Source organism: Pezoporus occidentalis, unplaced genomic scaffold, assembly GCF_034315485.1.
Source record: "Pezoporus occidentalis ecotype Australia unplaced genomic scaffold, CSIRO_AGI_Poc_V1 ctg68, whole genome shotgun sequence".
Classification (NCBI taxonomy): domain Eukaryota; kingdom Metazoa; phylum Chordata; class Aves; order Psittaciformes; family Psittacidae; genus Pezoporus; species Pezoporus occidentalis.
Genome location: NW_026916030.1, coordinates 6098393 through 6121240, shown reverse-complemented (window position 1 = coordinate 6121240; position 22848 = coordinate 6098393). Strand labels below are relative to the sequence as shown.

Sequence of the window (22848 nt, the reverse complement as noted above, 5' to 3'; positions counted from 1 at the left end):
ATTAAGATTCACACAGCCTCCACAGATCCACATGGCTGTTTGGTTTCTTCAATCCACTATTTATTTCCTGTGTTCTGGTGGTGCCCAGGGACAGCAACCAGAACTGCACTGCACAAAGCACTATGCCAATACACAGCAAGCAATACAGTTCCTGTCCTTATGGATTTTACTATCTGCTTACAAAGTTTGGACCTGCTCCTGCTTAAGCTTAGAACCACCTTCACTTCATCTGCCAGTTCTTGCAGCTGATAATTCACACGCATCCAGATCGAGTTCTTCATGAGCTCATGATGGCACAGAGCGTCATAGGAATCCCAAGCCAACCTTTGGGTATTGGTACCTGTATGACTCTTCTGATCCTTGCACTGATTGGCAAGGATCCCATCCTCATAAAGGCTACATTCTATGAATGGCTTATACACATCACTGAAGAACACTTCATCTCACAGCACAGCAGCTACGTTTTCAAACATATTCTTACTCCTGCATGTATGACTTGAATGAATCTTTAAAACACAGGCTGGCCCCTATGCAACACATTAACCATACAAAACCTGCATGGTCAAAAATAATTACTGTTAACCTTACGGACTAAAACAAACACCTCAAACAGTAATAGCCTTCCACTTAGACACTAACTCGAGTTCCGTGCTCCTTCGTAACAGACATCATCTAGTTCTACCAGAAGGTAGAAGCCTGATGCAGAAACTGCCCTTGAGAGCACCTTCCTGCTCTCATCGCTCAAGTGACACACAAGTACACTCATAAGCAATTCTGGAACTTGGACACAGGGCAAGAGGAAAAAATTTGTTCTTTCCTTTATCACCCAGTAGGTCAACACAAAGGCTGCCTTACAGACTGAGGCTCTGCTTCCCTGCTGACTTTGTGGCCTCTATGGGCTCTTATCTTCCCTGAACCAAAGCGCTTCTCAAACAAAAAAAGCCGGACAGGCCAACACGAAGAGCAAGCATTTAAAAGCAGGTGCATTATGAACACCAGCACCCATCAACCTGCTCTTCTGCTTTATTCTGCCCTTAGGATGCCAGTCCTTCAGACTCAGTCCTGTGGTCAGTCTCATTCCCAGGTAGCCACGTTTCTTTCCATTGAGGTTAACACTTCTAGACTCAGAAGTTTAAGCCATGGGATGAGTGTTATTTACCCACCGATCCCCTCAGCACAACCATGTGCCTAGTCTTGACCCACAGTGAAAGAAAGAAATTCCATAAGCACTTGGTATAATATTTCTTAGGCTGTAATTGGTACTGGTCACACAATGGATACATATAGAACTAAAGATCTATTGTAAGTACACCACATTCCAGCATACTGGCAATATTATTGTGCACAATGATGCATTATACAAGAATACAATCGTGAAAAATAAAGACAGGCAATAGTTCATGAGTGTCATCATAATATACATGTTACCAGAAACAATGCAATTCAAGAGAAGGCTTCCCACTGCCTTGTACCTTGAGTTCCTACTTACAGCAGCTCAAAGGGAGGTTAACACTATTGTGCTGGCTTGGGACACTTGCTTTGGTAAGCTGTTCTGGCATTCAGACAGCATCTCTAGTACCTAGCTATTTGTCCCCAGTGTAGCAACCTAGAGCAGTAACCAAGAAAGGCCAAGCAAACCTCCTCTCAAGTTTGGGAGTTCTGCCATACATAAGATGAGCTCCCAGAGACTGTCTCACAAACTTCATAGGTGCTGTCTGAGCAGGACAAAGCACAAATGCCAGTGTAAGCTGAAGTAATTTATAGCATTTGACTGAATAACTTGCAAACAAGTGTCAGAGGGGACAGATCATGAACTAGAAAGTAATTTCTGAAGCTTGCACCTTCTATTCCCCTGTCTGCCTTGAGTTCTTCTATTCCCTTGCACAGCACTGCAGTTGATGCCAGCACAGGTCCCCAGCAAAGGTGAAGGGTACACTGTCTACGATACCTTTATTAACAGAGACTGGGGTACTGTGGTCTTCAAACACAAAAGGATAGCAATTATGCTAATTCACTGTAACAAAATTATAGAAATAGGCTTTATTACACGTTCACACACACGTACTGCTCCAGAATTAACACTAAGAATCATCTTTCTGTTTTGTTTCCCCTGTCTCTTTTACAGCTGACCAGGACATATGTTCCAGAGCATCTTTTTGCATGTTCCTGCATCTTTTTCCCCATACTGTGCTCTCACCTTATCCGAAAGTAGCATACACAGAGTTAACATATGAAGTAAATAAAGCCACATTAACAACCTACATTTATTACAAAAGGCAACATTTCAGAAGCCATTGTGACCCCACATCACAGGCTTTGCCAAAAAGACAAGAAACCTTCCAGGAAACTGCCCCCTCCAAGGGAATCCAGCTCCATAGAAAAGTGCAGGGCTGGCTGTTTGGAAGCCTACAGACAGCAAGTCTGGCGAGTCAAGGCCAGTTCCTCGCGAACACACATAATGGTGAGGTTTGTTTCACTGACATTTGGGACTAAATGATGTGCCATGGAGACACAGCAGCTGAATGGAGCTCCCACCTCAGCCACAGGGCTTGTCTTATCATAGGACACAGCAGAATTACTTGGCCACTGATCTAGATATACAGAGGTGACAGTCTATGCCCTGTGTCACCTTAGCAATTTCTGATAAAGCATAAACCTTCTCTTTCCCACAGAACAGGATAAGCCTTTTGTTACCGAAATGCAGTCACATTTACGTGTTCCTGTGAGTCTCTGGGAGGACCCACATGCCTTGATCAAAACTGTTAATCAAAAAAATGTGTTTCCTCCACTCAGAACCCATTTGTTGAGCCAAGCGTGGGCTGAGGGGGTCAGACAACTACAAAGGAGATACGTGCAATGCTCCCTCACATCACTGGTACTTCAGCTGCGGTGGCAGTGTTCAGACTTCAGCCTGCAGCACCTTTGCAAACGCTGCTACAGCAAAAAGGAAAGTGCAGAGCAGTTTCTGCACAAACACTTGCTCAGAAACAGCTCTCTTCCCCCCTACCCCTCCCAGAGCTCACTAAATTCTGCTTTCCTGGCTTATCTCTGATGGCACAGACTGGTTCCCAGGAGCCACTGCAGGCAGTGCTTCTCATTCCCTCTTTCTGCATCTCCCTCCTTTCTATTTCAGCCCCTCTCCTGCATACGCCTCGATGCAGGTCCCAGCAGTGGGATAAGATAAGAAGTTTCTCTATGTTTATTTTTATTTGACTCCTTTGGGCTGATTTTTCTCTTTCACACACCAAAAGTCTGGAAGACAGCTGAGTGCATTATGCCAAGTCATGGCTGCACTGGAGCCTCTGCGCCCAAGTTCATCTGATGCAGAACTACAGAGCTTTGTGGCTGTACAGTTCCACAGGGCAAAAGACATCCAACGAGGTCAAAAGGATTCTTACACTTGAGGTATTACACTTTCATTTAATGGTCTATGGGTCTGCCAGCTCACAGAGTAAAGAGGCACAGCCAAGAGTTTGCCCCAGGGATTTCTCTATGGCTACAGCAGTCTTCCAGCTTTATGCTTGGTAGACCTTACAGCAGGATCTGCCCTGACTTTTGAGGTGCACTATGGATCTATTTAGATCACCTGAAATAAGGCAGAGATGTTGCTGCTACATTCTTGATGCACAAACCCATAACCAAGGGTTACCGCATCTGATCACCTCTGGCTGCGTTACAAGGCATAAAGCAAGAATTTCTGCTACAGCTGCACTCCATCCCTGACTCAGTTTACAGAACTTGGACTCAAGTCCCTAAATAGAGTGAGGGGAGACAGAAGCTGAGCAACTGGAATTTCTCTCCATTAGAGAAGGTTACAAAGCTCCCACACTACATTTATAGGCTCTATTTGTAGAAGGGGAAGAAAACAGACAAGGAATTACCTTGGGAAGAGGCTCAGACACACAAAGGTGTTACCATTTTTGCCAGTTTTTCATGGTTTGCTTTCCTTTTATCTAGGAACCTCAGGTTTCCCTCCCAGAGTCATTGCTGGGGCCGCTGGTCAGCCCTTTTGAAGGGCCAGCACCAGGATCTGGTATCCATTCAGACTCAGTACTACAGACCACCCCCGGCAGTGTCCAAGGCCAGGCTGGATGGGCCTTGGAGCAACCTGGTCTAGTGGAAGGTGTCCCTGCCTTTGGCAGGGGATTGGAACTGAATCAGCTTTAAGGTCCTTTCTAACCCAATCCAATCTGTGATTCTATGACACTGTTCTTATTTGAACCTGTTTGATCAGTATCTGTATTCATGCTTTGGTTTCTTTGATTTCATGAGATTAACTTTCATTTTAGAAAGACAGGTTTCAAAATCAGCCCCAGCCACAGGACTTCAGGTGCTGGAGCCTTCTGAAAGCTGTACACCAAATACAACAGGAAACACAGTTGTTTCATCAGCAAGCATCACCTGAAGCCTGTTTGAGAGACCTCAGCTCCCCTCAGCCCTTGCAGACACCACAAAGAGGTCTTGGGTCTTGCCTAGAAGAAGGTATGCTAAAGTATGAACACAATTTATCACCTTAGCCATCCTAACCACAATGTCTGGGCAGGAGACACAGTCACAAGCCTCCTTTCTGGCTGAGTGATCAAGGTTAAATTCTTTGCTTTTAGGTGCTATGGGGGACTGTGACCCTGGGAATCCTGGCACACAGTGACAGTGCCTTGTGCCATCCCCAGTGAGGAAGCCTGCAATGGGACCAGACTGGATCCATGTGCTTCTTTCCCTATCACTGACTAGACAGATAATCCCTTCATGGGCTGCTGCTCTATAACTGCAGTGCAGCCAATCCACTCTGAGAGCCCAAACCAGGCCCAGGGGGGTAATTCCCCTCCCTCTTCCCTACAGCATGGTGAAATCTACTTGTCTCCATAGAAACAAGTCAGTTTGAAGTCCACAAAGCTCCTGCATCCCTCACTGCTGTGCATCAGCCCCAAGCTGCTAAGGCTGAGAGATTTTAAGCAAGTCACTAAAGCTGTAAATCAAGAGTTTGCAGGAGAAACAAGAGGTACTCCTGCCATACAAAACCACCCTGCACAAGATGTCATTTGCTTCAGCTCATCTCTGCTATGAGAAAATTAATTGGGAATATCCCTTCCCTCCTCCATTTTGAGGGTTGACTTGTCTGCCAGATCCCTCCCTGCAGATGGGTTAGCCCAGAACACGTGAGGATGTAGACCACAAATGGGAAAGGAGAGCACTCCAACTCCTCAAGGGCACTTGAGAGCCAATTTCCTCCTGGTACTTTTGCAGATAACAACTGTAAAGGGATTTGCTTGTTTGGAACTCTGCATTTCACTGCAGAGGATTACTCAGAGTGGTAGAGCCTCCAGTGCACTGCCTGATCTCAAAAAGTCACTGCCCATTATAGCAACGCCGCATTGACTCTGGGCTGCACTGCTGGGGGAGGAAAGAGTCTTGAGAGAGTGGAAAAATCGCAGCACTGCTGCTGAGCAGCTTCCTCTGGGATCTTTTGGGTAATGAAAAATGAAGTCCTGGCTCTTGCCTTGGGATATCAAGGTAAAGAGTAACACAGCACTGATTCTACGTGACAGTATTGGGAACTCAAGGTAATAAGCAACCTGTTGGGTCCCAAATGGATGCAGCAATAAGGATTAAGGATTACATGTTTGTGGAAAACACAGCTTTGATTTCAAGAATTACAATCCCAGGAAAATGGGGCTGTGTTCACTTTTAATACACAAACATAACACTAGATCTGGGTGACAGTACGAGGATTCCAGGGGAAAGCAACAGCACTGCCTGGGTCCAGAGGCCTCCAGAGACACAGGAAACGCCGCACTAGTGTGATGTATTCTCTGCCCCAGAAGTTGTAAACCAGACCTTTCTGCTTGCCTTGCTGATTTTTCACCATCATAGCAGGAGAGCAAGCTTTCCTTTTGCTCCTTCTAAAGGATGGATGCCCTGGCAAAAAAAAACCATCACATAGATTTGTATCTGCAGAATCTCCCTGCAACTTCCAGGCAATCTCCTCAACACCCTAAAGCATCAAATTAGTCCAGTCCTGATGGCTGTAGGGGAGAAGCATAGTTAGTTACAGCAATAAAGGTAAACCCATGATCCAGCATCTTTGCTTGTCTCATTCTCAAGCTGCACTGATCTGTCATAATACTGCAGTAACACAGCTCTTTGGCACAAACAAACTACAGACAAATCCTGCCTTTGCCATAACAGGAGGGCTGCAGCCTTGAAAACCACAGCCTGTACAGCACCTGCATCTTGAGCTGGGGGAAAACAAAAGGGTAAGCTGTACACAAACACTGGGAATGACTGATGGGAAGGCACAGCCACAATAACACCCTGGGATTAACATATGCTAAGACCCATGAGCAACAGGCTGACCTTGCTATTTCCCACCAGCAGTGTCTTAATCTGTCCTAGCTCTCTGGAGTCAGGCTGCAGTGTCTCAAATAAGGGCTGTCCAGCAGTAAAGGCTCTCCTGTTTTCAGGGATACCTCTAACTGTGCAGCAGTAACATATTCAAGCTATTCATCACATAGAGCCTCTAGATTAAAAGGGGGTTATCCCCATCATTGCCCTTCCCTCCTTCAGAGAAGGAAACCAGGTACAATGCCAAACGTAAAGCCACCAAACACTCATGGTAACTGTCAGCTTCGATTTCTTGTCAAAACTCCACCACCTCTGGAATCGTGGTATTTGCTGCAAGACCCAAGAGAAGAACAAACGTAGCTCAAGGCACATTCCATCAGTGCAGTGTGACACTTCCTGCACTCCCAGACAGCCCTATGTGCTAGAAAAGGCAACAGTCTCCCCAGAGCTTGAATGCCATAAAGGGTCCAGACAACTGAAAGAGTTCATTGGGAAAGGCCAAATCACTTTGAGCCCACTAATACAAACCCAAGAGGAAGCTGTATGAGGAAAGGAGATAACACCTCAAGCCATGATGTGCTATGAGCGGCCAGACATGGGTGGTGAGTTTATAAAACTGAATGCATGTACCCTGATAACTTATGTTGGGTCAGTGGTAAGATGCAGTGTTGTGGACTGGGAGGGAGGCTATTTCCCCTCCAGCAGGCCAGAGTTCTGTGGGGTAACTGAGTTATGCTGCACTCCAGCATCCTGATCAAACTGTCCCAGGTGCATGGTTGTCCTGCAGAAGGAATTTCAGATGCCAGCTTCTCTCTCCCTGCCTAGATAAGTATGCAGGAACAGTGCCAGGCTCCTGGCGATGCACTGCACCTCCGCAGTTTTAGATATAATTAGGATAACCCTGGCTTGGAAACACAGTGCAGAGGCACTGCTGCTTCAGCCCTTGAAGTAAAAACAGCACATGACTACTCAACACCTCTAGTGCAAAGTCAGAGGCATTAAACTCTACTTCAAAAAACACAAGCCATCTCCATTATACCAGAAAGAAAGCTGGATCAATAGTCCCAGAAGACATGAGCGCTTGACCTCCTAGCTGGTTCCAATGTGTCTGCCAGAGTCCTTTTGACCAACCACACAACTCACGTCCCAGGTAACACTTTTCCCTGGTCAAGAGTAGCATTGACCACAGGAGATGACAAAAGCACATGTTTATTACAGATACACATCTACAGCATTTCTAAGGGAGCCTATGTCTTCATGGACAGCTTTCAAGGGCTTAAATTCAGAAAGCAGAGAAGGGTCAAAATTAGTGTTGCCTATTAATGGGCACTCCAAATCTACAGCAAAATTGTGGCATAATGACTTGGACAATCAGGCCAGAATCTTCAGTCTTCCATTCCTTTCCCTGTTTCCAACAGGTAAAGGGTATTTCCTTCCCCTGGTATTTTCCCTTCACCCCTTCAAACCAATATTCTTATTTCTAACAACATTCGCTTTTGCCTGTCCAGGTATCCAGCTTGAATTCAATTTTGTCCAAACAGAGGATGGCAAAATATCAAGTGATAATGCACTGCTTCACTTGTTCTTTTGCAGTAAGTATTCCTTAAATATCATTCTTTCAATAGTCTATACAAATTCATTCAGGAAATAGATCCCTTTCTCTAAGATGGGTTTGGAGTGCTGGGTAGTTTGCAGGCCTGGCATAACAAACATCTTGAATGAAAAGGCATAAACGGAGTAATGCTTAGGAACAGGAACATCAAAGTAGGACAACCCAGAGGGAAGAAGAATATTGCTGGGACCTCTGCTGAGAGCTGCACTGATGTAGAAGAGGTGACCTGAGCTTTGGCACTGGAGCTGCAGCACCAGCTCTGCAGTGTGACACATGTCACGCACCAGTCCCTGAGGGTATTCCGCATTTTGGTGTTCCAGTCTCCTCCTTACCTCCAGCTATAACCCCACTGCGACAGATCTCCTCTCAAGGCCACCACCACACTTAAACAATTCCCAGCTATTCATAGGGGAGCTTCTATTAAAAGTAAAAGCACAATCAGCTTAAGAAATAGCAAGAGATTACTCAAGAGATCACAGCAGCCTGAAAGAGAGAAAACCCAACACGTGTTTGAATCGATGGACCCCACCCCGACCCACAGCAGTGTAAGTTCAGAGTAAATTATAAGCAAGTTAGTAGAGCTAAATACCAGCATAAAAACTGTAAGGGTCAGAGAACTCAGCCAGATCCTACATAAGTTACTCTACATTTACACATGCAAAAGTGGCAGGAAGGCAAAGAGAAGGAACTACACAAAGACTGCAGGATTTTTGCCTTTAGGCACCTCTTTCCTTGTTCTAAGGAATTCACCACAGCCTCCCCTATCCCTGGATCTCTGGTCTCAAAAGAAAAAAGGCAAATATAGTAGTTTTTTGCTAGTGCTCTCAAGGGTAACTTAGCTCTGCTATAAAAACATTTGCAGATGTTGAGAAGTGACTACTCAGCATCTCTGTCGATTTGTGCCCATTGATGCTTTGAGTTTAAACACAGCTGAAAATCTACTCTGAACTATGGCTGCAGTTTATGCTCAGCTTTTACACAGCCCCACAGCAACACTGCCTGGCTCTGCAGCCAAAATACCAGCTATGTCCTCTCTCAGGCATCCCATGTACTACAGTGGCCACTCAAGCATCAAGATGGGATCCCAGCAATTCTCATGTTTCTTACAGTAGTATTAACTCTTCACCCTTCAACACAGCTGCAACTATGGAACCTAAAGCCATAAGAAACAGGAAAGGGACTGTTAAAGGGGATTGCTGAGGCAATACATTATTAAAATGGTATTTTCACCACTAGAGACTCAAGTTCAATTCCCATTTCAGTCACAAGTGAGGTACAGGGCTTATTCCAAACCTCATTTTGTGTAATTTATTGTTCATTACGACTAAAACAAGTATTTTAGCAGAGCTTATAGTTTTAGGACTGAGCTCTGATTTTTAGGAAGGGAAAAGTTGACAACAGAGGTCTTAGAAGTTTCTGGATTCTTTATACTTGAGCATTTACAGAGACAGCATCTTTTAAAGAAAAAAAATATACCCTCAAATATCCATGTTAGAAATTGCTGGTTTCAGTACAAAAGCTACACTGCTCCTCTGTTAGCTGAATTGCTGTGGCCAGGGCTCTAAGAAAAGCCACACAAGTCACAAGACTTGCAGAAAAGTGGCAGAAGTTGGCAAGTTTGCTTCCAGTCAGCAAGACACAGCTTGAGGAGCTTGCATAACATCTGCTTCCAAGATGCTCCCAAAAGCATCTTGTGTTGAGCTGCAAGAAGCTACTGACCAGGGACTGAAGCACCATCTCACTTCCATTTGGTTGTGGCTGGGGCTGCCAAGGCTTTCAGAGCATCTAACATGGCAGAGAACAATCAGAGACACTGTTAGATCTCAGACTCTGGGCTCACTCTTCCTCTACTGTCTTGAAGAAAAGCACTTCTCTATTATAGTCAGCACCAGTCTAGGAGCTGTGACAAGCTTGAAGGTCATAGAGGAAGCAATAGTCAACAACTTCACTGTCTGTCTGTCCATCCGTATAAGGTGATTTAGGAAAACTACTGAGCCACTTTACATTTACTTATTATTCAAGTTTTCACTAACCAGACACTGAAAACAAGAAGCTGGACATAAGTACAAAGTTTATTCATTTAAATCTCTAACAGTGTGCTCAGTTGCCAGTCACAATGTTTTGATGCACTGCTCCTCAGTAAATGCTGAGATGTTGTCTCAGCCCTCTATTCCCAACCACCCCAATATTTACAGCAGTTAGTCCTAAGCAAGACAACCAACTGCCATGACTAAACTCCATCAATTCACTCAAAACCAAGCATGATGCATGCTTTAGAAGGATCATAGAGAAATGTAAAGGAGGACAAATAGCTTCTTGGAGCTTTTCGGAACCAGCCCTGCTTGCAGTCTAACCAGACCATCTGGGTGTTTCAAGTCAGTAGGAGCAAACCCCTGGGCTCACTCCTCTATAAGGCTGTGATACCCATCCCTGCTCTGAAAGGCTCTGCTCAAAAATGGAAGTGCTACCAGCTCATCTAGTGCAGTTTCTCATTTCCCAATGCTTTCTAAGAATACCATGACTCCTCAAATCTAGTATCTGATCTATGCCAGCAGCCAAAGGTGGCTGCCCCAGTCCCAAACTCTGCAGAACAGACGTGACTAGCCATAAAACAAAGCTGCATGAACAGCTAAAGCTCTTGGCACACCAGTTATAGAAACAGGCTTTGAGGGCTGAGGCAGACATCCCTGTGCCACCCTTGCAGAGTTTTCATTTGTTGTTAGGAGAGTTTCCTAGTTTAGGGTTAACCTTTTCTAGTGTTATTTCAAGTGTCTACTCATGATATACACCTCCATGACATGAACAGCCTCTCCTTTCTACAGATGGAGAATGTGGTATAAAAGAAACTTAGTCATAAAGTAAATTAGTTTCAGCGCTGAGAACAGAACTCTATTATGAGGCTGAACATGCCCATCTGCCAGTATTTCTTTACCTTGAGCTTTCACTATCGGGATGTGCAAAACCAGGTCTGAGATCAGGAAAGGTAAGTTTCAAGAGGAATGAGAAGCTGTCCCATCAGCGAGCTGTTTTCCCCTCACACATGACTAGATTTCTTTCTATTCTGAACTAGATTTCATTTCAGCTCTCCTCCCAACCGGCACTACTCTGACTCATACAGTTACAGATCTGCGAGTCCAAGAAGGAAAGTCTTACACCCAAAGATTTTTGGTGGTATATCAAGGAAACACGTTCACCCCCTGCATAATACCAGTAACTTTCCTTTCACAGATGTCACCTCAAAGCCAATTTCACATTGGGCATACCGGCTGAACACTGCATGTTTCTAGGTGACTGCCCACCACCCCTTCAGTAAATCTTGTTTTGCCACTCAAATGAACTGCCTGAAACAAACATCTGACTCTTGGCTCACATGGGTGGAGCACACATGGGTTTGCTCTTGTCTAATAAACTCACTGCTCAAGGCATCATAATGAGTTTCACCCCAGCAGCTAGAGCACAGCAAGAACCCTTTTCTTGATTAACTTAGGCTAAATGGTCAACTTCTTCCATTTCTCAACGTTTCATTTTAAAGATGCCAAGAAATCCTCACTCTGAAGAATTTTTACTCACACTTGTATAAACAGGCTCAAACTTGAAGTACAAAGCAGGGACATTCAGTAACTCACCAGCTCAGGAAGGGGATTAGCTTCCTGCCTTAGAATAACATTTTCAGAAGCTGCCTCAGTAGGAGGTGCTGCAGACTCCCACACCTTCTATTTAAGTCTAGCAGAGTTCTGCCTGCTCAGAGCATCTGGAGAACATAGGTTCAAGGACTTGGTTTGGCATCCCCAACTAGGTATTGAACTTTGCCTTCTGAAAACAATCCGGAGCCTTTAAAAATAGAACCCCAATTGCATAATACTGAGCATCGGCTTCCAAAGTGGAGATAAAAGCCAGTTTCCTTTCCCTGGGTAAATTCTGATATGATCTGAGACATGCCATAAGGATCTCTTCCATGTGAATATAAAGCTAGTGGGCAGTTACCAGAAGTATGAGATCATCACTAAAGAGTTAAGCTGAAGAATAGAGTCAGACAGATAGATCTGCAGAGAACATCCAACCACTGCTCCAAGTAGAACAGATATTAGACTTGTATTTATTTGAGCCAACCCACAGAACAGTAAAGCAAGTAGTCAGAGGACAAATGCAGGCAGACACTGCTGCTGCATCCACAGACATTGAGATTCCGAGACATGGTTTTCCTCCCTCACAGCTATCCGTATTACTCCATGTTTTAACTTAATTATGTATCTCCTCCTAGCATTCTTCCTCCCACCAGTGTTTGCTCAGAGATTTCTTTTAAGGTAAATTATCTTATCTTGCGGCCTGCTGTACCACATTATTCACTTCCCCCAGTGGTCCAGATTCTCCTCCTTCCTCAATTAATCAGAAGTGAAAAACAGGTATTTTTTTTCACGGAAGACCAAAGGCTTGCTGCCATTTGAATGACTATTATTTGACCACAATTTGTTTCTCTAAAGAGCAGAATCCTACTCCTGGCTCTTCTACCATCCTCTGCAACCCTACGTAAGTCAGCTCCCAAGCAATGCTTATGTCTTTAACCTGCAAATGCACCACAGGATTTGGTCAGCTCACAGATGTATTTATCATACAACTACTACAGGTCCATGATTTGCAATTACTCTCTGCTCACACTCTGGGCATGCAACTGTATCTCAAAGCAGATCAAAACAATAAAATAGAAGAATAATATTTAAGGAGCCCTTCTGTGGCCAGAGCAGGGCAAGTTAGCGAGTCTATCTTCTTACCCAAACCTGCCACTACAATACGGCACTGATGCACAGCACCCCCAGTACAGCAGACAACCTCAATCTATATATATGTAGCTATGGCTCTTAGGAGATTTAAACCTTCAATTCTCTTCATGGCACTCAAAGCATGTACTACAGCGGAAGCTTGAGCAGCTTCAAAGCACAAAGATCATTGACAAAACAGTTTTCCAGGAGTATCTGAACAGGCCAAGTACCCACAACACCACATGCGTCCCTATAGGATCTTTCACTTCTAGATAGTTGCCAAATACTGCTGTTGGTCTCTGGAGGTATTTTGCTGGGGAAGCTTCCCCTGACAAAGTAAAGTACATGTTATCAAAGGCAACATTCCCTCATCGTATCTTGGGGGTGTAAGTATCTCTAAACGATTGGGGAAGGCTGAAATACAAAAATAAGTTGCTACAACAAGTTATTATGCCTGAAGCCAAACTCAGCCCTGTGACTTCAAGATCTGGCTTTGCATTTTCAGTATATGATGCTGCAAGGCAAAACCACAGTTGCAGCACACACTGCCTGATCTTGTCAAGGAAATTGCTGCAGCACAAGTACCAAGCTTAATACATATTTATCCTTACCACTGCCACAGGCATTGCAATGCTGCGTTTTACCTGCTTCTTTACCTATACTGAAATTTCAGTTTGCTAGGAGAGACAAAGTTAATACAACACAATTGCATTTAGGTCAGTTTCCTTCCAGGTAACGTACAAACATCACCTAATCCAGCATATACCATCAGAGTCCAATGACAGACTCCTAAGGGCCCCTATTTGGTTTGGGACAAAAAAAAGCTCCCAAGAGAGGAAGCTTTTGGGGTAATGTTCCAGCCTGGGGTCAAGTAAACGCTGATTCACTTCCCACACCTTTGGCACTGCTTTGCTCCCCTGACAAACGAGATGGTTTCACCTCCATTCAAGTCCTTCCACCTACTATTCCCAGTCCTTAGTCACTGCCTCCTCAGCAGCCCCCTTAAACCATCTGTTCTCCAGAAGCCAGAGGTGCCTTGTTTTCTCCATGAAGCACAATGCAACTGTCCTTGCAGGGCTGAAGCAGTGCGCTTCCTTAGATCAGCAAACAAGACCACAAGGTGCATTTACACAGCCATCTGAACACAACCCAGTGCTTTTGGGCTTGCCTTTTGTAAAGCAGAGGTAACAGTAATACTCCCACAAACCCAAAGATTTGTGTAACAGCACTCAGCTCTTTGAATTTAAAACAAAAACCAAACAAAACACACACTTCAAAGAATCACAGAATGGTTTGGGTTGAAAGGGACCTTAAAGATCATCCAGTTCCAGCCCCCTGCCACAGACAGGGACACCTTCCACTAGACTAGATTGCTCCAAACCCCGTTCAACCTGGCTTATATTTGTTAGTTTTTAAATGGTAAAATAAGAGTAGCATGAACATGAATGCTTGTAGAACAGCTTTGAGGGATGTCTCATACATTCCCCCCTTCTCAGTCCTTTGGGCTCTCAAGTCAAATTAGCAATCCCACACACTTTGTTCTTTTCATCAGAGCAATTTGGCTGGTACTGGTGCCTGCCCTAAGACCTTCTAATTAAAGAAAGGGGGTAGCAGGGAAGTAACAACACCACAAGAATAGACTAAATGACCCCCGAGGGCCCTTCCAACCTGAGTTATAACCACACCAACAGGAAACACCTGGACCTGACCCAATTAACCTTCCTTGCAGTTCAGGGGCCCAGGACAAACCAGCCTACAAGAGATGTGTCACCTGTTTGGCTTCTACGTGGCTGCTCGTCTCTTCAGTGATTTTAATCACCATTAGCTAGTATCCCCGTCACCATGCTGAGTCTCCGGCAGCAAAAGCACACATAGCAGCTACACTGACATCTGGTATTATAAATACAGGCTCTGCACTGTTGGATAATCTGTTAACAGCAGAGTAAGTGACACTGGAAGAGCAATTAGTAGTAACTACTAAGGCATCATGTTCAGGAGGAGAATAAAGATTTGTTTGGTAAGCCATGTAACTATATATTGATTGCAGTCAGCATCCCTCCTCTGTGCAGAGAGGTTTCCAGCATGCGTGGGATACAGTGCAAGGTGCCAGCATCAGCCCCAGGCTGAAATCCTGCATTGCCACAGGCCAGGTCTGTCAGTGGGGGCAAGTGTGCTGCCCTGCGGCATGAGCATGGCTTAAATGGCAATTCGAAAGGAGCCCTGCAGGTATTGAGCAGGGAAACCTTCCCCTCTGCTGAACTGTCCCCGTGGAGCACGGCAGCCAGTACCAACTGTATCAGCGTTTGTCCTTGCACATTCCCATCCACTCAGAGAGAAACTCATCAGCACTCGCATTCAGTGTGCAGTCAGCAGCTGCTGAGCAATAGCTGCACCACCATCCTGGTATCAAGCTGGAGCAGTGACATATGTCATATCCACACTACAGCAATAGTTGTATTTGTACACAGTAGGTCTACATGCAATTCCTTCTGATGCCTATTCAGGCAAGACAAGAACCCCTCTCACAATTACATTGAGGAGCCACGCTTATTCTGGATACCATTTCCATAGCTCCTTATCACGGTTACCAATACCCACACAAAAAGAAGAGAAACTACACACTATAGCAGAGCCCCAACATTATTATAACACGACTGGGTTTTGCAGCAGATACACACACATTCTGTGGCAAGATGTCTCAAGTTACCAATCTCTAAACCAGCCAGCACTCAAGGGTATCAAATGGAGAAAGACCTCTTCACTCTGACATATCTTCCATTCCCACTCCAATTATTTCCTGTAAATGCTTTTCTACAGACAGGTCTCAGCTTCTGCTCAGGGGACCCTTCATTATTTCATTTTCTAAAAGCCACAGCACTATAACTTGCTGCTAGAAAGACAACTGATGGGACACAGCGAGGTCACAAGTTCTCCTGGGACAGCAGTCATCAGAAAGAGACAGAAAACAATTTGAATTCATTTCTTTTTCCACCAGGCAAGACAAAATCCCCGGTTCTCAGTTGGAGCAATGGAGACACAGCAAGGATTAACATATTCCCTTCCGTTTGCTTAGTCCGAAAGACAGGGGCAGCAAACCCCAATGCACTGGCTGCCCTTCCACAAGCCCAACAGCCACACATTACATATTACGCCACTGCAGCACTGACTGCATAGATGCTCTAGAAAGGATTTACGAGAGGAGGCTGCCAGTGCTTTGAAAGCATGAAAACAGCAGAGCCAACAGGTGAACCTGTTTTGCTCATGTACTTCAAGAGACCTATTTCCCCCTTCTTAGAAAGCTACAGCACAGCAAGCTTTTCCCTTTGGTGGCAGGAATTGTTATTTTCTTCCTGTGTCTATGGACAAATAAGTGGATACTCTATGACCTGAGTGAGGCTCAGTAAATTGTTCCTGCAATGTCCTTCCCCTGGCATGATTCCCAGCATCCCTGGGGGATACCTCTTGGACTGCTGGAAGTTAGCTAGAAAGGATCCCAAACTCTTTGACTGCATATCTATAGCAAAGAAAAACAGTAATCTTATTCTGACCATGCTTTCTTTGCACCACATACAATCCCTGTGCTGCCTTTCTACTACAGACAGCACATCTCGCACTCGGCGCTCGAGGCTACCCTTGCACAGGTCCAGAATTTGGGGCTACTTGCAGGGAAACAAGCAATTCATACACACCACAGACCCTTCTGATAGTAGAAAACCTTTGTAAGCCACCCGGCAGCAAACAGCTTAAAAGGAAAAGCAGTGGTGGGGGAAATATATCCAGTAGATGTGGTCACAAAAGCAGTTTGTTGGAAGAGGAAAAACCCACACAAGCATCTGACCAGGTACCACAGCAGTCACGGCTTCTCAGGCAAGTCACCAGCGACCCATGTGCTGCTCATAGCACAACAAAACACCTCGATAAGTAAAACCTGGATATCACTGAATACCATTAATTCACGAGGCCAGAAACAAGCTGAGGAACACCCCCCTCCCCTCCTCAGGTGTTGTGTGTCTACACTGGCCCAGATAGCCAGGCAGCACGGGCTGCAATTGACTCAAGTTGCAGATGATGAATGCGAAGGTCACATGAAGGGAAAGCATCAGTATATTGCCTGTCACAAAATGGTAGCACGCGGGGATTTGAGCATATAGGAGGGAAATAACCCCGTCCTTCCTATAGCCTCCCTGCAGCTCCTGACATGGCATCCGCTATGGAGGACAGCGAGGCAGGGCTGCGGGAGGAGGATGGAGCAGATTAAACTTAAACACCACCACCACCCCCCACCTCGCCGCAGCTTCCTCCCTCCATTCCTAATGACAACATCCATGTATCAGAGCCCCGCCGAGGGGATACCCCAGCCCGGCGGCCCCGCACCGAGCCGGGGAGGGGATGGGGCTGGTTCCCACTGACACATCAATCCCCTCCCGTTATGTAACGGCGCGGGTTGGGACACACACACACACACGACACTGCGAAGGTGCTGCAAAAGCGGGAAGACCCCGCTGCGGAGATTCCCCCACCACAAACGGGGAGCCCTCCAACGCTCCCCCCCCTCACCCCTGCGCCGCAGCGCCCGGGCGTCCTGCAGCGCTGCCCCGCTACCGCACTGCACACGCACCCCGGCGCTGTGCTGGAGAGCCGTGCTGCTGTGAGCCGCACTGCCCGCGCTACCCGCACCGCACCGCACTGCCCGCACCGCCTGTGCGTGCGGCGGCTCTGCCCGCGCACCGCGCTCTCCGCACACCGCGCTGCCCCTGAGGCGGCTCTGCCCGCGCACCGCGCTCTCCGCACACCGCGCTGCCCCTGAGGCGGCTCTGCCCGCGCACCGCGCTCTCCGCACACCGCGCTGCCCCTGAGGCGGCTCTGCCCGCGCACCGCACTGCCCCTGAGGCGGCTGTGCCCCTGTCCCCCCCCTAAGCCCAGGGCCCCCCGTTTCTCTCTCACCTCCCGACGAAATTCTCCAGCACAGAGCTCTTGCCGGCGCTCTGCCCCCCCACCACAGCGATCTGCGGCAGGTCGAGGTTGGCGTTCTGCCCGATGGCGGCGAAGGCGTCCTGCAGCCGGTTGACCAGCGGGATGAGATCCTCCATCCCGCGGTTCCCCATGGCTGCGGCGCGGCACCGGCTACTTCACACAGGCGAACTCACACCGCTCCCTTCCCCGCGCCCTCACCGGCGGCTCTCCCGGCTCCCGCCGCCCCGGCCGGTGGGCACCGGCACCCGTTCGCACCCCTCGCCCCGCTCGACGCCGCCCGGGCTCGGCTCGACTCGGCTCGGCTCAGCCCGCCCCGCCTGCAGACAGCCACGCGCCGCCGCCAGAGGGCATTAATAGCGCCGGCGCCGCGCTGCATGCTGGGAGTTGTAGTCCGGGCGGGCTGAGGTGGCGGGGGCAGCCTCTCACAGCCCGCCCTGTGAGGGCAGCGATGGCACCGAGATGGGGCCAGCTCGCTTCTCCCGACACCAGAGCAGCACAGGCTGTCCACAGGCCTCGGTGTCTGTGTGGTGCCATGGCTGATTGACACACTGGTTGATGCACGAGCATGGCCCAGCCTAGATGTGCATGGCCCAGTCGGTGTGCATGCTTGGTTACCGTCCACGAGCCTGTCAAACTGGGTCAGTATCCCTGCAGAGTTCAGTCTACATCTACACAGCGCAGGCAACACACAGGGATGACTGGATGGGGCTTGGAGCAAGCTGCTCTAGTGGAAGGTGTCTCTGCCCGTGACAAGGGGTTGGAACTGAATGAGCGTTAAGGTCCCTTCCAACCCAAACCAGTCTGGGATTCTATGATTTGGTCAATGTACCTGTATGGTTTGGTTATTACACCACACAGTTTGGTCTTTGCACCTGTATTCGTCTGGTGCAGTTTGCTCTCAGAACCTGTGAAGTTCATTGACCCACCCACACTGGAGGGCTTTGTGTCAGGACAGCACTCACAGGACTGCCAGCATACCAAAACTACTTGGTATGATTGAACTGGATGTTTACAAGACATCTACTGTGCTTCTACTGCTTCACCCCCATTCAAAAGTGGATGAGAAATGCATCCATTTCTGTTAATAGCTACAAAACAGTAGATGTTGCTGTGTTTGTTTTGCAGAAAAACAAACAGGTGCTTCCTTTTATGTGCTTTGTTTAAAAATCAGTTGTCTGCACTAAGAAGGAAACTGTTTGATTTTGTGTTTTTAAAAGGGCTAGGGTTTCAATAAGAATATAAAGTGAGGCCATATTTGGTTTGGAAGTACAGCAGTAAAAACAAGTGCTCAGAAAAGCAGCCGATGGCTAGCGGTGACTCAGGAGGATGGGGAACACTGCATTTCAAACACCCCTCAGTTCGTGCTACCCAGTGCTCTTGTTCACAGCTCAGAGAGAGCTGGGGGTGGTGGGGGAAAGGAATAACAAAAAACTGCAACAGATTTGGAGCTCTATGTTTTGTTTTTAACAGCAACTTTTTAGTTATGATGATTCCAAAGAAGATTTCACAGGCTTCCATCAAATGTAATCCATGCAAAAATACCTACCTGGGCGTACAGAGAGAGTGGAACTACCACAGAGGGGGTGGACTCGCCTCACTGCGTCAGTGAATATGCCCAAGAAAGGTGCTCTGAAAACATCACCAGTGTGCAGGTAAGAACACTGAAGGAACGGAAGGGAGCAGCTCCATCTGTAGGGGTAACACCATTGCAGGGCATACGTGGGCTGTTGATGCTATTTTTTCCTCTCAGCAAATTGCCCAGTAAGTCTCAAGATACAAGCTTAAGAAACTCAATATAGACTGTGTCTTTAAGCATATGTGCATCTATTCTGATAATTTATGTTGAAGGAACCTTTGTTTTTTTCCTTCAAAAATTGGTATCTGTTCCTCACTGGAGGTCAACACAAAAAGAACAGTGGAGATTATCAAAGGCTTGAAGAATTATGTTACTTTCCTCCCTGGATCAGAGCTCACGGTCAGGGAACTTCAGGCTACAAGGATCTTTGAAGCTTTATTTGAAGAAGTATAAGAAGAAAACTCTTTTTTTCTAGAGGTTACTGAAACCTGAAGTTCACCCACACAGCTCTGCTTTCAATACAGAAAAAGATTGACCAGCTGTGTCACTGCACTCATCTCACATAATTTAAGAGTTGTACTAATAAGCCTTAATGGCCTTGACTAGCCTCACCTGGGACTTCTCCACACATTTGTAGGCCCAGGAGCTGTATTTAAGCTCAGCCCTGGGCAAATACTTCTTGATGAATTATGGGAAAGTGTTGGTCTCTGGTTTGGTTGTGTGGTCCTATGGGGTCTTTGATTCTGATTTCAGTTTGTAGGCTGACTTTCTAACTCTGTTTTATTGCTATAGATGTGCCTGGAGATCAGTAGAGCTAATCTTGGTCTGCAGGTTTGTACTTCTGCTTAACCTTAGACCTGCCTTATTGCCATGCTGTTGCCATAGGATCTGGACTTTCTGTTGAATCTAGCTATTATCTTTGGTCTGTCCTGCTTGTCTCACTTGGATGCTGTGGGGTTGGACACTGAGGGGCAATACCTCTTGCTCCTCTTCCACTGGGGAGTAGCCCTGCTCTTGCTGCTCCTCGACAACAGTATTAACTGCTTAGCTACTACATAGAGACTTGATGTTTCTCCTATTCTTGCCCCATACCCCACTCTATGGATCTATTCCTGCCTTTAATAATGCCACAAAACCGACTGTATTTGACTGTGGTATCAGTGTTTTCCTAACAATAGAAACATTAACCTATATTGTATTCTACTCTCTGTTTAGTACTCTATGCATGTGTTTTTCTGGATGAGCTTACTCCAATCCAGAAATAATCTTTCAGGTTTATACCATTTTCTGGAAAAACTGAAATTAAACTAATCCATTTGTTTTGAGCAGGTTCGTGAAAGAACTGTGCAAGTACAGTGTGTCAACAGCTAATATTTAAAGCTATAGAGAGAAAGAAAGGAAGCTCATGTTGCCAGTTAAGGAGCTGGTACAGCAGAAAGGCTCGTGCCTTCTCTTTGCAGGTATTCTTTCATGATGCTATTTGGTTTTATTTTCTGTGGAAATTGTACTTAATTTTTGTGAAATGTGCTTCTTGGGGTGGGTATTGGGGATCATTGGTCTGACTATGGTCTCTGGGCAAAAGTGCACTGGAGGGAGGGGGCAGCTAACAGGGTGCTCTCCAGGCAGACAAGAAAGGAAGAAAAGGAGTGGTGGAATTGGTAAAAATATGCAGAAATACTTGCAAACGTTATGTAGATTTATCATCAGATTGATACTAGTGTAAAACTGTGAGATGCACAAATTGTGCTCCCGCACATAAGCAGATGAGACCGCAGTGTAATGGCTACAGCGTTACCCCTACAAGAACTCATTGTGGGCTCTAACCGCTTCTGCGGCAATTGTAATCACTAAGCCCAGAGAGACCCAAACTCGGGATCTGAGACAGGCGCTTGGCTTTCAAGAAGCTTTATAAACTTACACCTCCCACTGATGAAAATGAGAACTGCAGGCGCTCAAAATCGTTCCTAAAGCCTTCCATTTTCTCTCCTGCAAGAAACTGAGTTGTAAGGATGTTAGCAGCAAACGAGCCTTTTGATTTTATAATACTTCCCACTGTCATTTATGGAGCAGCATGAAGCAGTTATAAGAGGAAAACCAACTGTGTGATCATTCTTCATGGGAAATACTGAAAAACTGCAGTGTCCTTTGAAATGAAAACAATTTTACGAACTGGTGTGGACAGGAAAAATCTATTTCTGCTTTGGTAGAAGAACTTAAGATGTGAGCAAAGAAAACTAATAAGGATGCGAGATTCCCCCTCCCAAGATGCTATAAATATTTCTGGATGTGCTTTAATGTGAATCCCTAAAAATGAATGTGGGCATAACTGCATGTGTTTCTATGTATGGCTATCAACATAAGGACAATTTTGTACACTGATTTTGTCACCTCATGCAAATAGAACTCCCAGTTTAGTTGGCATAATTAGAAATAGACACTTGAGTGCTGGATTCTGGCCCTCATTCCTTGCCCTTGCCAAAAGAACACTTTTAGTCCTCAGAGAAAAAAGAGGCAAAAAACATGGAATGCCATCAGCTTACGATTCTCCTGGTTACCTGCAAACTGTTTCTGCTCTCTCCAGGTAGAGCTGTGAGTGTTCAGAATGTGTCACAGTGGGTCAGGAAGGGGATGTTCCTAAAAAATGTCTATAAAGACAGGTAAGAATTTAAATTGCATGTTTATAGGTACAGTTCCACAAAGAATCTGGGTTGTCACTGTAACAACAGAGAATACATTCTACAGCTGACAAGCAGTGAAACAAATTAAATGAAATTAGCCTCTTACATTTACATGACTATGTACAGCTGCCTATAGAGATAAAATCAATTCAAGTATCTATTTTATAGGTACTTAAATGCTACTATCTATGCTATGGTATACAGATAGTAATGTCATTGATATCTTGTGATATGAGTTGCTCAGAAATTAAAAGTTGATCTCTAATGTTCCTATTAGTTGGAAAAGCTGCCTGAAAGAAAAGCAGCCTTTAACTTCTGAGTTTTAAATCTAAAGTTTTCCTTTGTAAAAACACAGTGAAATACTTCCTCCTCTTATGTTCTGAAACAGGAAATTTGCTGAACTGATCTGCAAATACCTCAGAAAGAGGTAAAAGGTGGTAAATACAGTGTATGAGATGCTGGACCAGGTTTATCTTTAGTGTGGCCCCAAAAAAGCCAGAATACAAATAAGAAACTGAATGTTACAGTCCATTAGCAAAGGGATCTGCACATGATGTGAGCTTAAATTAACACTTTACTAGCAACAATGCTGAGTTCTCTGTGCTTTCCACGTCCAGTGAGATGATACAAAATAGCTCCTGGAATATATTTTATGTTGTGAGACTGAAAATAACTGATAGAAGTTGATTGACCATGTGGAAAAATGGGTGTAAAACCAGTATCTCGGTTGATGTCCTGTGAGCCTGCCCTATCAATTAGGAAATACTTGGAATAGGTATAAAGGAATAGAACAAAGAGTGAGTGCAAATGTCCTTGAATGCACACATCATTTTGCTTTGAATGCAGCCTTCCTCCAGAGAAAAGTGACAGGGAAAACAATGGAATTCTAGTAATCAGTATCACCTGCTG

At 45.8% G+C, this 22848-nt stretch overlaps 1 protein-coding gene and 1 long non-coding RNA gene across 22 annotated transcripts in view; one reads left to right on the top strand and one right to left on the bottom strand.

The window, feature by feature from the left end:
• The window catches only part of DNM1 (dynamin 1), a 64591-nt gene extending 46601 nt beyond the window's left edge, over nt 1–17990 (bottom strand). For 10 of the 21 annotated variants that reach the window (XR_009968993.1, XR_009968994.1, XM_062641317.1 and 7 more), the window contains exon 1: nt 17656–17989. Coding sequence is in view for 12 of the 21 variants with exons in the window: in XM_062641317.1 (XP_062497301.1) it covers nt 17656–17816 (161 nt within the window). In the remaining 9 variants the exon portion in view is untranslated. Of the gene's footprint in view, nt 1–17655 lie in introns of all 21 variants that reach the window. The other 11 variants (XR_009968999.1, XR_009968995.1, XR_009968998.1 and 8 more) reach the window with 2 other exon arrangements.
• On the top strand, nt 4307–14744 carry LOC134175423 (uncharacterized). The gene is made up of 3 exons (XR_009969008.1): nt 4307–4482; nt 7851–7934; nt 14441–14744. It is a non-coding gene; the product is annotated as an uncharacterized LOC134175423 (long non-coding RNA).
• Nucleotides 17991–22848: the final 4858 nt, after the last annotated feature.